The sequence below is a fragment of the Canis lupus genome, chromosome 1, assembly GCF_048164855.1.
Source record: "Canis lupus baileyi chromosome 1, mCanLup2.hap1, whole genome shotgun sequence".
Lineage (NCBI taxonomy): Eukaryota > Metazoa > Chordata > Mammalia > Carnivora > Canidae > Canis > Canis lupus.
The window spans coordinates 56788023-56800517 of NC_132838.1; the positions used below are offsets into that span (position 1 = coordinate 56788023).

At 46.9% G+C, this 12495-nt stretch overlaps 1 protein-coding gene across 3 annotated transcripts in view; it reads left to right on the top strand.

Annotated features, from left to right (window-relative positions):
* The window catches only part of SMOC2 (SPARC related modular calcium binding 2), a 158615-nt gene that overhangs the window by 69294 nt on the left and 76826 nt on the right, over positions 1–12495 (top strand). For 2 of the 3 annotated variants that reach the window (XM_072831208.1, XM_072831197.1), the window contains exons 5-7: positions 1003–1050; positions 4468–4518; positions 5751–5825. In XM_072831208.1, the coding sequence (XP_072687309.1) occupies positions 1003–1050; positions 4468–4518; positions 5751–5825 (174 nt within the window). Of the gene's footprint in view, positions 1–1002; positions 1051–4434; positions 4519–5750; positions 5826–12495 lie in introns of all 3 variants that reach the window. The other variant, XM_072831189.1, reaches the window with a different exon arrangement.

Here is a 12495-nt window from a genome sequence, read left to right on the forward strand (position 1 = left end):
TGATTTCCGCCGATATTTCGATAAAATGAATAGTCTCTGCATGGTCGTGTTAACTCTCTGTCCTGTGACATCTTTTCCTGTGATGAGCTGCTGGTACATGTGCAACTGTATTGCTGCTATATTCTAAGAAACAGGAAAAATATTATTAAATGTCATAAAGTTTATATCTTCAGCATAAATGATGGTTTGTATTTCAAAGTCACATTCCAAATTGTCAAGCAAGTAATGGGTTTCACGTTCTGTGTCATGAGATGTTTTCACGGAGGAGTGCAAGCCAGCGTGAGACTGTGGTAATTCTAGATGAATCCTGCATCGACGATTCTGAACACAATCAGCAGGTAAACTCCGAAGTCATGCTGAACAGAATTTTCTGTTTTTGTTCTTCCGAGTAGGTGTGATAAAGTGAGAAAAACAGTTATGCCTGTTGAGTTTTGAGCTAATGGGGAAGAGAGAGCCACACCTCACATCTGTGATGCAAACCTCTCAGTGTAACATAAATATTATAGACACTCTCATGAATCACTCCGACAGCCTGAGCTTGTTTCCTGCATTCTTCTACAGAAAGCTCCTCAATTTTCTTTCCTATAGAGCAAAATCCAACTGAAACCAGGATTTTATTTATCTTTGGTTGCATGACTTTTTATTTTTTAAAAAAATGTTTCCTTTTTAACTCTAATTCATTCTGCTGCCTCAACATGGCAATGCATGTTAAAGGAATTAGGACACTTTTCGAGTGAAGAAACTATGACATATTGCACACTGAAGAGTATATGTCCTCGTGTACATGGCCAGCTAGTTAGCAGCACGAGTGGGAACCTACCTTGGTTTACTAGTTGAGGGCTTGTGTCTACAGATACAAGCCACCTCAGGGTCCCAGATGCCTTGAGTAATTTAACTAGAAAAGCACTGTAAACTAATCCAAATGGAACCTGATATTTGCATAACAACTACTGATGACCATTCGAGAGCCCCAAATAATTTATTCCTTATTTTCCCTTTTAGGTTCCATAAATGAAAAGCTACCCCAACGAGAAGGCACAGGAAAAACAGGTAACTATCTTAAATTTCCCTGATGATAATATATAACAGCTAATTTGATCCATGCCTGAAGTTAAAATTTAAGTGTGGACTCCATGTTAGGGAGAGCTGACACAATTAGTCACTTATTCGTTCAACACACATGCATTCACCCCTTAGGGTTGCCAGGGACCTGCAGGTGCTGGGTGTATAACCCCCACATGCCCACCTAAGGGCCTCTCCGGCATGACTTGTGCTGGGACCACCTGTAGATGCTGGCAGGTGCTTCCTGGAGTCTGTACCTGTGGGGAGGGCTCCAGATTGGTGTTGGGTTCCACACATAGATCTGAAGCATGGCAGTCATTGAGTCATTTACGTTTAGCTCAGAATGTAAGACATTAGCTTTCTCAGTAGCTGAGAAAGACATCTCAGTGCTTCCTCATGAGAAAGAGGAAGGTACGCTTCCCACCTAGGACAGTCACATCCTCTGGGACTGGGGCCAACATGAATGAGGTAGAGCAGCTAGTCATTTGTTTTTGGAACCACTCCATAGCACCTGGTTCATCTTACGCAGGCTATGGTGTGCCCACCATGACCTTTCATGAGTCCCACCTTTACTCTTTGCGCTTCCCGCAGCCATCATCCTGTAGACCCAGTGATGTGTGTTCTGCCTTTATCCTACGTTGACCTTTATTTATTTATTTTTCTATTTTTTTTCTACATTGGCCTTTAAAGTCAGAAGTCATTTTCCTTTTTTTTTTTAGATTTATTTATTTATTTATTCATGATAGACACAGAAAGAGAGAGAGAGAGAGGCAGAGGCAGAGACACACAGGCAGAGGGAGAAGCAGGCTCCATGTCGGGAGCCCGATGCGGGACTCGATCCCAGGACTCCAGGATTGCGCCCTGGGCCAAAGGCAGGCGCCAAATCACTGAGCCACCCAGGGATCCCCCGAAGTCATTTTCAAGACAAATGAAGATAGTGATTTAGTACCAAAATTTTAGGCAACTCTTTTTTTTTTTTTTTTTCTGATGTAAGTTGTAGTATATGACCCAATAATAAAGAAAAGTGATACAAAGCCAAGTAGACCTGAGTTTCACTCAAGTCCATTTCTTTAAGCATGTATTGAGGTTATGGTGGGGACTGTCTCTGCCCTGGGAAGGTGGTAGAGTGCCTGTGTGTTATGAAGATAAATACAAGTGACATGCACCTGGCACACGAGACAGTGTCAGCCTGTGAGGACAGTGCCCGAGGAGGGTTTGGTGGGAGCATGGGTAGAGCAGTCTCATGAAAGGAGAGGCGGTGGGTGAGCATGGAAGGGTGTGGGTGTAGGGATGGGTATGATGTAGGACAGAACAACCTGATAATTGGGGAAAGTAGCACATTTTTTAGGGGAAAGATGGTGGCAGGCAGAGTCAGAATGCAGGCCAGAGAGAACATTTACATTTGCAAAAGAATGTTAGATGAACAGCTTGGATTTGGGTCTGTAAGGTCCCAGGGGGGACATGTCAGTATTTTCTAGAGAGGAAGAAGGGACAATATTCATGTGACAAACATCCATCAGATGCTCAAGGGGTAGAGGTGACGAAGGAAATACTGCTTCAGATGTGGTTTCCTGATGCAAGGCCTCGTAGCACATGCTCAACCTGCTGTAAAAGTTAAAAAAAAAAAAATCCCTAGGGAATTGGTATGTGGGCACAGAAATTAAGGCAGGAATATATTCCTTCTGCTGAAGGCTCTTGATCTACAGACATGCGCACAACAGAGAAAATACCTGAAATTAAGCCACACAGCTGGCTTGTGGATCAAAATGAGGCCTTGCAAAGTCTTGTAGGGAAAAACAGAAAGCACACAGCTCTCCACGGTTTGATTCATTTTCTCAAGTCTGATATCAGTAGACACTGATGCATTTGTTACGTTGAGACAGAACGACACAGGGACCCAGAGCATGGGTGGTGGTGGAGTGGGTCATGCTGATGGCGAGGGAGGGCGGGGAAACACAAGGGCCCCTGGTGTTGGAGTTGGGGGTGGGGTTGGAGGGAGGCCTGCAGCAGCTCCCTCACCATCGTCCTTCCCATGGTGCCCTGAGCCTCACCTGCCGCGGGTGAGCTGGGCTGAGTTTTCAGGCTGGCTGGGACCCACTGATTTGGGGAATAAGCTGATGGTCCCATAGTGGTCACCTGCCTTGGCCTCAGTAAAAATGTACAACACTAATAATGTACTTGATTGGTGCCATTTCAAAGGACTTCTAAACATGTTAAGTGCACTATAGATATGACCCCCATTTAAGTTTTGTTTCTGGAAGGAGGTTACAAGATGTTTGATGGGTTTCCAGTTACTCTCAGTGTTAGAACTTGGGTTTCTCAAATAGGCAACATGACATTCTGAGTGTTCTGACAGAGAGCACGCTTTTTATTTTCCCCAAAGATTGTTACATGTTAAGGTTTTTAAAAAAGCTTTTCGGTTTTCCCCCAGAAAGAATTTATGAGAAACTTCATTTTTATTCCTCAGACATCTGGGAAAGTCATGAATCACAGATAAGCCTTGTGGCCAGTCCTTATCTCTCCCACTGTTTATTGTATTTTAATCCTGAAATTATTATATAACAAAATCACATGAGAAAGCTTGAGTGAAAGGCACCAGGCTGGCTCTTGAGGGCCCCGCCAAATGCCTTGGACTGCTCCCCTGCAGGGGCCCCACTTACTCAGAGCAGACTTCCAGCAGCTCATTTACCATGTCTCGGAACCCTCTAGAACCTTATGCTTTACTGGGGACCCCACAGTCTGTTTTTCTACTAATAAAGACTATCCCCTGGAATATCTGCCTCAAAGAAATGATGTAGAGCGGTTCTCTAATGCACACCGTTCCCCCGCTCTGTGACATGGACTCTGGTCCCTCCATGAGCCCTTACCCCAGCTCCTGCAGGGGTGATGGAGAGGCTGATGGTCAGGGGTGCATAGGGCAGCAACTCAGTGTACAATTCTTTGATCCCTGCCTTGTACTCGGGAAAACGGTGGTGGGGGCAGAGCAAGCATATCCAGCTTCCCCCAGTCCACCCCAGCCGTCTCTGTCTTTGGTCACCCCAATTCGCTGACTCTGTTGATGTGAGTCCCCTTTCCCACTGCTGTGTCCCCTGGCTTATATTATTTCTGTCTCTTCCTCCCCTGTCCTGAGCTGCTCTGACTCCCAGGGACTGGCAGCCCACCCAGCACTTCCCTCAGGGGCCCTGTTTCCAGGCTGCCGACACTGTCCAGTGGCAGCTGACCAGGTGCCCTGTGTGGTTTCAGGGGAGCCCCTGACCGGCCCCACTCATGGGTGCCCCTGGGGTGGTGGTTTTGGGTGATGTGTGGGGTATATGCAAGCCCTCAGCTTCCATCCTGTATGCACACTTACTGAACTTACTCTCATAATTGTAGTCTCCTTGCAAATCTTTTCCGTTCTGAATTCAGATGATGCGTCAGCTCCAGCGCTGGAGACCCAACCTCAAGGAGACGAAGAAGGTGAGCCTAGGATAGGACGGTCTCTGGCTGGGGAAGGGTGGTGGACATGCACCAGGGGCGGTCATGGGCCTGGGAGTGCTGGCCAGTCTCACTGCTGGAAGTCGGGTCTGACCACTTCCAACATTATGGGGCTCCTGCTGTCTTTGCTAATGGCTTTGAGCAAGGCATGTGGATGTCACCATGGTGCTTTCATGTAGCACAACCCAAGGTCTTTCTTTTCAGATAAAAATTTATGAGTTGAAATGTAATAATTTGGGTAACGTAAAATATTTATTTTAAAAGGATATAAACATGTATGTCCTGTTCCTTGTTCAGAGATCATGTCTTTCACGTCATGTGTCATCACAACGTGGTACATGAGACAGGCCTTGGAAGGTCACATGCATGCAGATGTTCCTGAGGGTTTTTGAATTTTGTAGTCATGGCCAGGATGGATTGCCTATTCTTAGCCCTCAATGAATTGTCTTAGGTGTTTGCCAAAGTGTCACAGATTCTCAGGTCAAAAGGAATGAAGGTTTGAAGATAAAGTGTAAGGAATGCACATGATAAGTAAATCAAAGATGGAAAGATAGAGTTAAATGGCGCGTTGCAGACAACAGTAGTAGGAATAGCTCACATCTGCACCGTGCTAGGTGCTACCAGTGTCGTTAGCTCACTGGTCCTCAGATGCCCCTTCACAGACACTCCGCTGACATAACTGGCCTGAGGTCACAGGCCGTCGTGGCGGAGGGCGGCTCAGGCCCAGGCAGCCTTTCCCGTGCTCTTGGGCTGCTGTGGGACTGACAGGGCTGGTGCTCAGTGGCTTCTTTAGTGGTATTGCCGAAAAGAAGGTGTTCCTGAAATGTCTGATGCAAAATTATATCTTACATCTTGTAGTTTGTACTGAATCTGTCCTGAACAAAACCTCATGTGTTAACATGAATACTCATCCTTCCCGCACGGGGGTGTGCGTCTGTCTTGCTTTAAGTGGAGAGTGTCTGGACCCATATAACTTTTATCTACACTGAAGAAAGAAAGAAAAAAAGCATATGCTAAACTTTAAAAAATATAATTATTCTTTCCTTTTATCTCACATACTTGATCACTGTAATGATTTCTTTAAAAACGCGCAGTATGTATTTATTTAGCACACTGACTTTTTGGCTTTCAGGCTGCCTACTGAGATCTTGAGTTGAGAGACTGTGCTTTCATGATGCATCAAAAATAATTCTGATTTTGTTTTGGCTTATTAGATATTGCATCACGTTACCCCACGCTTTGGACCGAACAAGTTAAAAGTCGGCAGAACAAAACCAATAAGAATTCAGGTAAAAAGGGGCTCAATGTTACTACTTTGTGAAGAGAGCTTTGGTAGATGTAGGAAGTGGTTTTGTTTTCTGGAAGTTAAGCATGTGTAGTCCATCTTTTTCCTCAGTTTTCGATGCATCATGCAAATAATTCTTGCGACTTGACTACCAAAATGTAGTTGGGATTTTGCTGTTTTTATTAAATTTTCTAAGTTCTTTAAAAGGGTTCTCTGAAAATGTCAAGCAAACTTTAGCTTCAGGTATAAGAATAGAAGTACTTGATAACAAGTATTTGTTTTTGACCTAATTTCAGAGATGTCCAAACACTTGGCTGATTTAGTTCAAAATCCTCAAAACTATGTGAATTGCCTTTGCTACAAAAGACTGTTTGACAGCCTTTTACATGTTAAAGCTGACTGTTTTGACATTTGGAGAGGTGAAGGGTTGCCTCCTATAGGGTTCACGACTTTTGCTGGTTTCGTGAAAGGGGACTCGTTCTGTGATCTTTGTGCTTAGCTGATTGCATGTTTGCTTCCTCTGGCCTTTTCAAATGATTTTTTCAAATGAATACTTACTGAAAGAATGTGTCCTTCCAGGTTTAAAGTATTCAGCTGCTGAGGGACCACAGACTCAGTAATACTGAGAATGTTCTGTGATTGGCGTCTGGTGAAAACATCATAAAGGTTCACAAAGCAGTCTTAGAATCACAGCTCTGCTACCTGTGGTTACATGTATTCCTCTCAAATGTGTTTGAATGCCCATGTCTAAAACAAACAAACAAACAAACAAACAAACAAACAAACATACCCAAAAGACAAAAGGTTCAGGATACTAAGAATAGTTTGGTTCTTTCCCATACCTGCGCCCTGATGTATACCCCATCAAGGACTTCTGAAGGAAATCCCAGAGTCCTGCTATTTTGCAGCCCCCTAGAAGCCCCAGGACAGACTCTTTGTTGTAGGAATGGTCATAGATACACAACCCAACATGAGGAGGGAGTCATGAAGGCACAGTCAGAGGGTTGGGATGGAGCAGATCTAATGGGTCCTTCTTGTGTGGTTTCTGCCCGGGATATCCCCATCACAGCCTCCAGCCTCATATCTTCATGCTCAGCTCACACTGTTACAGCCCAGGACGTGACCCTCATCCTTCCTGGCTGCAGCTCTCAGCGGGCTGAGATGAGAAAGTGAAAAATCTAGAGGTCTGACTATCGGATACATGTGTACTTATGGCAGGGAAATCTAAAACATATTTATAGAATTTGAAATTTTTTTTCTCAGAAATGGCTGGAAAAAGGTTTTCCTTTTGCATAAAGATATTAATGTGCACACTTCTCTTATGAACTTTAGAAATGGGGAGTTAGTTTTGTTCAATCTTGTCACCCTATTTCCCAGAGTTACCTCATTAGCTCTGCCTGTGTAGCATATGATTAGTATGTGGGAAATGAACTCAGCGTGGTGTTTTCAGTGGGCCTTGAAAGCTTCTCATGGGGGAAGCAATGGGGCCAGACCTAAGCTTCACTTGGGGAACATGTATAATTATTCTGAACAATATCCTTGGAAAGGTGTATGTTTCTATAAAGCAGTTTGACTTGTCAGAGGAAATGAATTCAGGTCTTGATGGAGTTGCGTGTAAGCTCATAGAATAAGTGCATTTCTGTGTTTCTCTCATTATGGACTGTTACCAGATTTTCAGGCCTTCTGTGACCTGATAGTCTACGTAACCTACAGCAACAGGGATGGCTTCCACCATTCAGTGGGACTGAAAATGCTTTTCAGGAAACACCAGTTTACCTAACGCACCCTATACTAGGATTTGATTTAAATCAGCCTAAATGAGCAGAACACAAAAACGACATTCAGTTGATTTATGGACATGGAACAGGAAATTACTGAATTCTCTCTTGAGGATCTGAAGAAAGATCAAATTGGTATTTTACAGTATTAGAATAATATTTAATTGATTATGTGTAACAATGGAACATCAAACAACCATAAGGTTTGCATAACAACTACTGTTGTCATTGAAATTTCAAATATAAAATGAGCTTAATTTGTATTTGATTTTAATTATTTTAATTTAATGTTTAAATTTTTAAATTTTAAGAGTGAGTAGGGCAGGACAGAGAAAGAGGGAGTGAGAATCTCAAGCAGACTCCACGTCCAGCATGGAGCCACATGCAGGGCTCCATCCCAGGACCCTGGAGAGCATGACCTGAGCCAAAAGTAAGAGTCAGATGCTTAACTCACTGAGCCACTCAGGTGCCCCTAATTTTTATTTTTAAAAGATCCTTTTACTAATGATCTTCTTTTGTAGAAATAGGCATATTTGTTTAACAAAGCACAAATAATTTGTGATTTACTATTCTGTATTTTTAAAAAAAATTTGCTGTCTTTTCTTACTTTTTCATGTTCTTTAATGCAAGAGGCCAGACTGGGAATGCATTTTTCTTTTGCTCTGACGTTTCTTTATCAATTAAAAGTCCCTCTAGTTTTGCCTTGTGAGTTTGTGCTAAAATAATGTAAGATTACTGATGCTACTAGATACATAGACAATGACTGCCGTGCGTAATGTGTGTGCCGTGTGCCTGCAGTCAGGATGTGTGGGGGGATTCAGTGAGGAGTTCATTGCAGGAACCATTCCTGCAAAGGAAAATATAGCACTGCTTTCTATGATAATTCACACATTGTAGGGACTCAGTAAGTACTTATTAAATTAGTAAAGAGTTGTGCTCCTACGTTTCATTGGCTCTCTGAGGTAACATTACCTTTTTCCCTGAAACAAGATAAATGAAGCAAACAACAACAATAAAGCAAACAGATAAATAACTAGAAAAGAGAATTAAGTACAGCTTGACTGCTGCACTTTTATTAATTGAAATTCAATATTAATATAAATGTAAGAGTCTCTTAGTGATTCATTTAGCAAGAAGAGCATCGCTCCTGTTAGGTGAATCCTTATACATTAATGAATAAAACTAAAATTCTGTTTTAATTAAGAATGTATTAGTTAATCTTCCCTCTCAATATAAAATTGAGAGTGTCAACTACTTTCCCAAATCATTTATTATGTTGTTTTATTTCTATTGAACGAGATATAAAAGTTGATCTTGAAATTTTACCAGAGAGGAGGTTTTGTGACACATGGTTTTTGAATTATGTAAAATGCATTTGTGGAATGTAAAAGGAGAAAGAGAAGGCTTCTGAACAAGGAACGCTCTCACACTAGGGAATGCTGTTGTTTGCAATATGGGGCATGGATGAGGACAGAATCGAAATTCCAGGAAGAGAGTAACTGGGGCGATTTGGATGCTGCAAATCATGCGGCTTTGAGCTGGGCCTGTCGGTGCCCAAAGCCCAGTCCCTCCTTTTACAAATCAAAGCAAAGGAAAAACAGAATTCTGAATCTCAGGGAAATGGAGAGACTTGTGTCATTGCTCTGATTTCTTCAGCTTTTGGAGCATGTTTCATGGGGCAGCTGAGCTTTGGGATCTCCTTGCACAGTGGGGAGGCGTTAGTGGAATTATGGAATCTCACAACTGAGGAAGCCGCAGAGGCTACCTCATTCAACCCATTTCACGCAACAATCGAGGAAACAGACTTCAGGGCAGCACAGATGGATAGGTATGTTCTTAAATATGCTGTTCATTAAGAGGAAGCCACGTTACGTGGACATTGATGTCTTCACTTGGAACATTCTGGTAATCTGCAAGCTGTGACGAGAGGATGACAGCCCCATGAGGCTGAGGTGAGCCCAGGTCTGTACTGATGCATGGACTGGGAGACAAGGGGGTCCATCCTGGCCATGGCTGCACCTCAGGATTCTGACTTGCCTTGGACACCGTGCTTCTGGTCCCCTCCATCCTCACACCTCTAGGGACACGCGGGGCTGCCCGCCCAGGGCCACCTCTGCCTCCCAGACCTCCTGATCTTACCACGTGATTGACTCATGATTGCTCTTCTGTCTTGTTGAGTTGCGGGTCTGGGATCCTTGTAATTCTTAACAATAATTCAAAACTTCCTTTGCATCTGAGCAGATTCACGGACCTGCCTGTTAGCCTCCGACACCCGGACTGCGGAAAGTGGAACAGCCTGGGTAATGAGGCCCGGTTGTCCTCAGCAGCCCGCAGCCTGGCTGTGGGAGCCGCACATGCACACACGGGACCCCTTTCAGTACAGACATGGTCTGGGGGACACGGGTGACTGTCACCATCCTCTTTCAGCCTGCATAGACTGTCTTTCTCGCTTTAATATCGGGGTTAATTTTAGATATTTACTTCAGCTCTTTTTCTGAAAATATTTTTACCGACATAATTAAGATTTTCATGCCAAGAAGAAGTGGCGTGCCATCAAAGGCTCCTCTCTATCAGCTCCGACAGTGGCTATGATTGAGCTAGGAGTGAACGACCATGACCACCTTCCTCCTGATGTCATATTTGGCTCCGTGACATCTGAGCGATGCCCTTCTGACTCCCGGATGGAATGAATGTGACGTACTGGAGGTTTGGGGAGAGTCAGCAAACATCCTCTGAAGGCCACGGGCAGGTCCTTCCGTCCTGTGAGCAGCAATGACAGCAGCGGGGAAGCGGCATGTCCTGACTTGCCGTGTGTGGAGCCCCTCATGTGCCTTCCTGCCCATCCTGCTTGGCCCTCAGGACAGGCCAGTGGGGCTGGGGTCCTGGCCTGGACTCGAGGAAGGCCTGTCACCTGGGGATGCTCTCCCCAGGAGGGGCTGCTTAGGGGTGGCAGGTGGTTTTTAACTGAAAACCAAGAGGGTTGTATCCTCTGCCCTGGGTGCTGTAGATCCTGACATCGCTCTGGAGAGTCCCTCTTCCAGCAGGAGCCACCCAGGCATCGCTGCGGGCCTGATGATGCCCGGGTCTGCACCAAGAGTTTCCCAGTGAAGCAGAAAGGGGTGAGGGGGACGTGAGGCTGGCAAGACACGCAGGGGGCCAAGGGCATCTACAGGCAGTGAAGTGGCATATGTTTCTGGAGTGTTAGGGGCCCAGAGATGCCAGAGTATGGTCACGCAAAGTGTCTGGGAGCTGAGATGAGGGGAGGACCCCCTGAATGTGCAGCTACATGGCAGAGGGCAGACAGCATCCTGCTGGGCCCTAGCCGTCAGCCTCTGGGAGGAGGGCAGGGTCTGGGGGAGTCTGGGGGCCCCAGTCCGGGGTGCAGGTTGCACTCACTGAGCCTCGGGGAGAGAGGACGCCCCCTCCTGTCCCTGAGGATCAGAGTAAGAGCCGGGACCCCGGAGGACCCCGGAGCACAGGCTGTCCTGGAGCAATCTGGTTCTGCTGGCCGGTGAGCTCTGTGTGCTCAGGCTGCCGAGCTGTCTGCACCTGCACCGTAGCTGTGAGCTGGGGTGCAGCCGGTCACCCCGACGGTGTCCTGTCAGCTGGGAGACCATAATGCCTGCTTCTCTTCTGCGTCCTGTCATCAGGGCCCACAGCTGGGTTCTGGTGTCAGCCCACCGGGACCTCTGCCTTGAGTCAGCCTCTTGGCTGGACTTGAGCAGCGTCTCCCCTGGACGTGTTTTCTGCATGGTCAGTGGGAGCCAAGCAAATGCCGAGGCCCTAGGAAAGCAGAGGGGTCTTGGTGCAGGGAGCTGTGTGCACCGCGATGACACAGGCTCGGCCCGGCGCCAGCCCTCCTGCCCAGCTCCTGCCCTCTGCACTGCCTGCAAAGCCTCTGCCTTCAGACCTCTGGCATCTCCTGCCTTGGTGACGGTCCCGCCTCCAGGGGACTTGTAATCATGGCCAGGGGGACGCGAGACCAAGGGGCTAATGGTTCTCCCAGGTGAAGAGAAAAGAATCATGCGCCGGGAACCGTTAAATGCATCAGGAACAGCCCGGGCTCTGTACCCACCAGGGTCGTCCCGTCCAGCGTTCCTGAGCTGGGGGCTGCCAGGAGGATGCATGGGCCTGAAAGCTCGCACTCCCCTGCCACGACTGCCCGGATCCCCTCTGTGGCGCACAAGGAGGTGAGGTCCCTGGGGGCCCATCATGCCAGCGTCTCAGGACAGAATTCCTGCCGATAGAGGCCCCACCAGCTGCCTCCATGTGACCCCCGGGCCTGCCCCTGTGACCAGGGCCTGACCACAGAGCCCAGCCCCAAACCTCCCAATCCCCCGGGCCCAGCAACTTCTGTGAGAATGCAGGAGGACCTCATCTGACCGACGTGGAGGCCAGCTGCCTGGCCACGCGCTAGATATTCCTGAGACGGCATTTTGTAGATGAACGTTTAAATCAGTGACACCTAGTGAAGCAGGCTGCCCTCCAAAGTTCAATGGGCTCATCCGGGGAGTCCCAGATGTCAAGGGTGGGCGCAGGGGCGCGGGGGGCAGTCGGGGACGACCGAGGGAACCCTGCAGCTGTTTGCCAGGGCCCCTGTTCCAGTGAAGCCTGTCCCCCGTGTGGACATGACTTGTCCCCAGTGTGAGACACGGTACCTGCGAGCCACGTAGGACTCAGGTGAGTCACGCCCTGAGGGGGTGTCTGTTGGAGGGTGTGGGTCCAGAATCAGGGCTGTGCCCACTGCCCTGCTCTGGGGGAAGGGAAGCAGTGTTTTCTCTGTGTTGTGGCTCACACGCTGACCTCTCCGGCCACCGCCTTTAACGACCTGGGGCTGCTGGTGGATTGAGGAGCGCCGTGTGACTTCTCTGTCTGTGGGAGACTCCATGGCCTTGA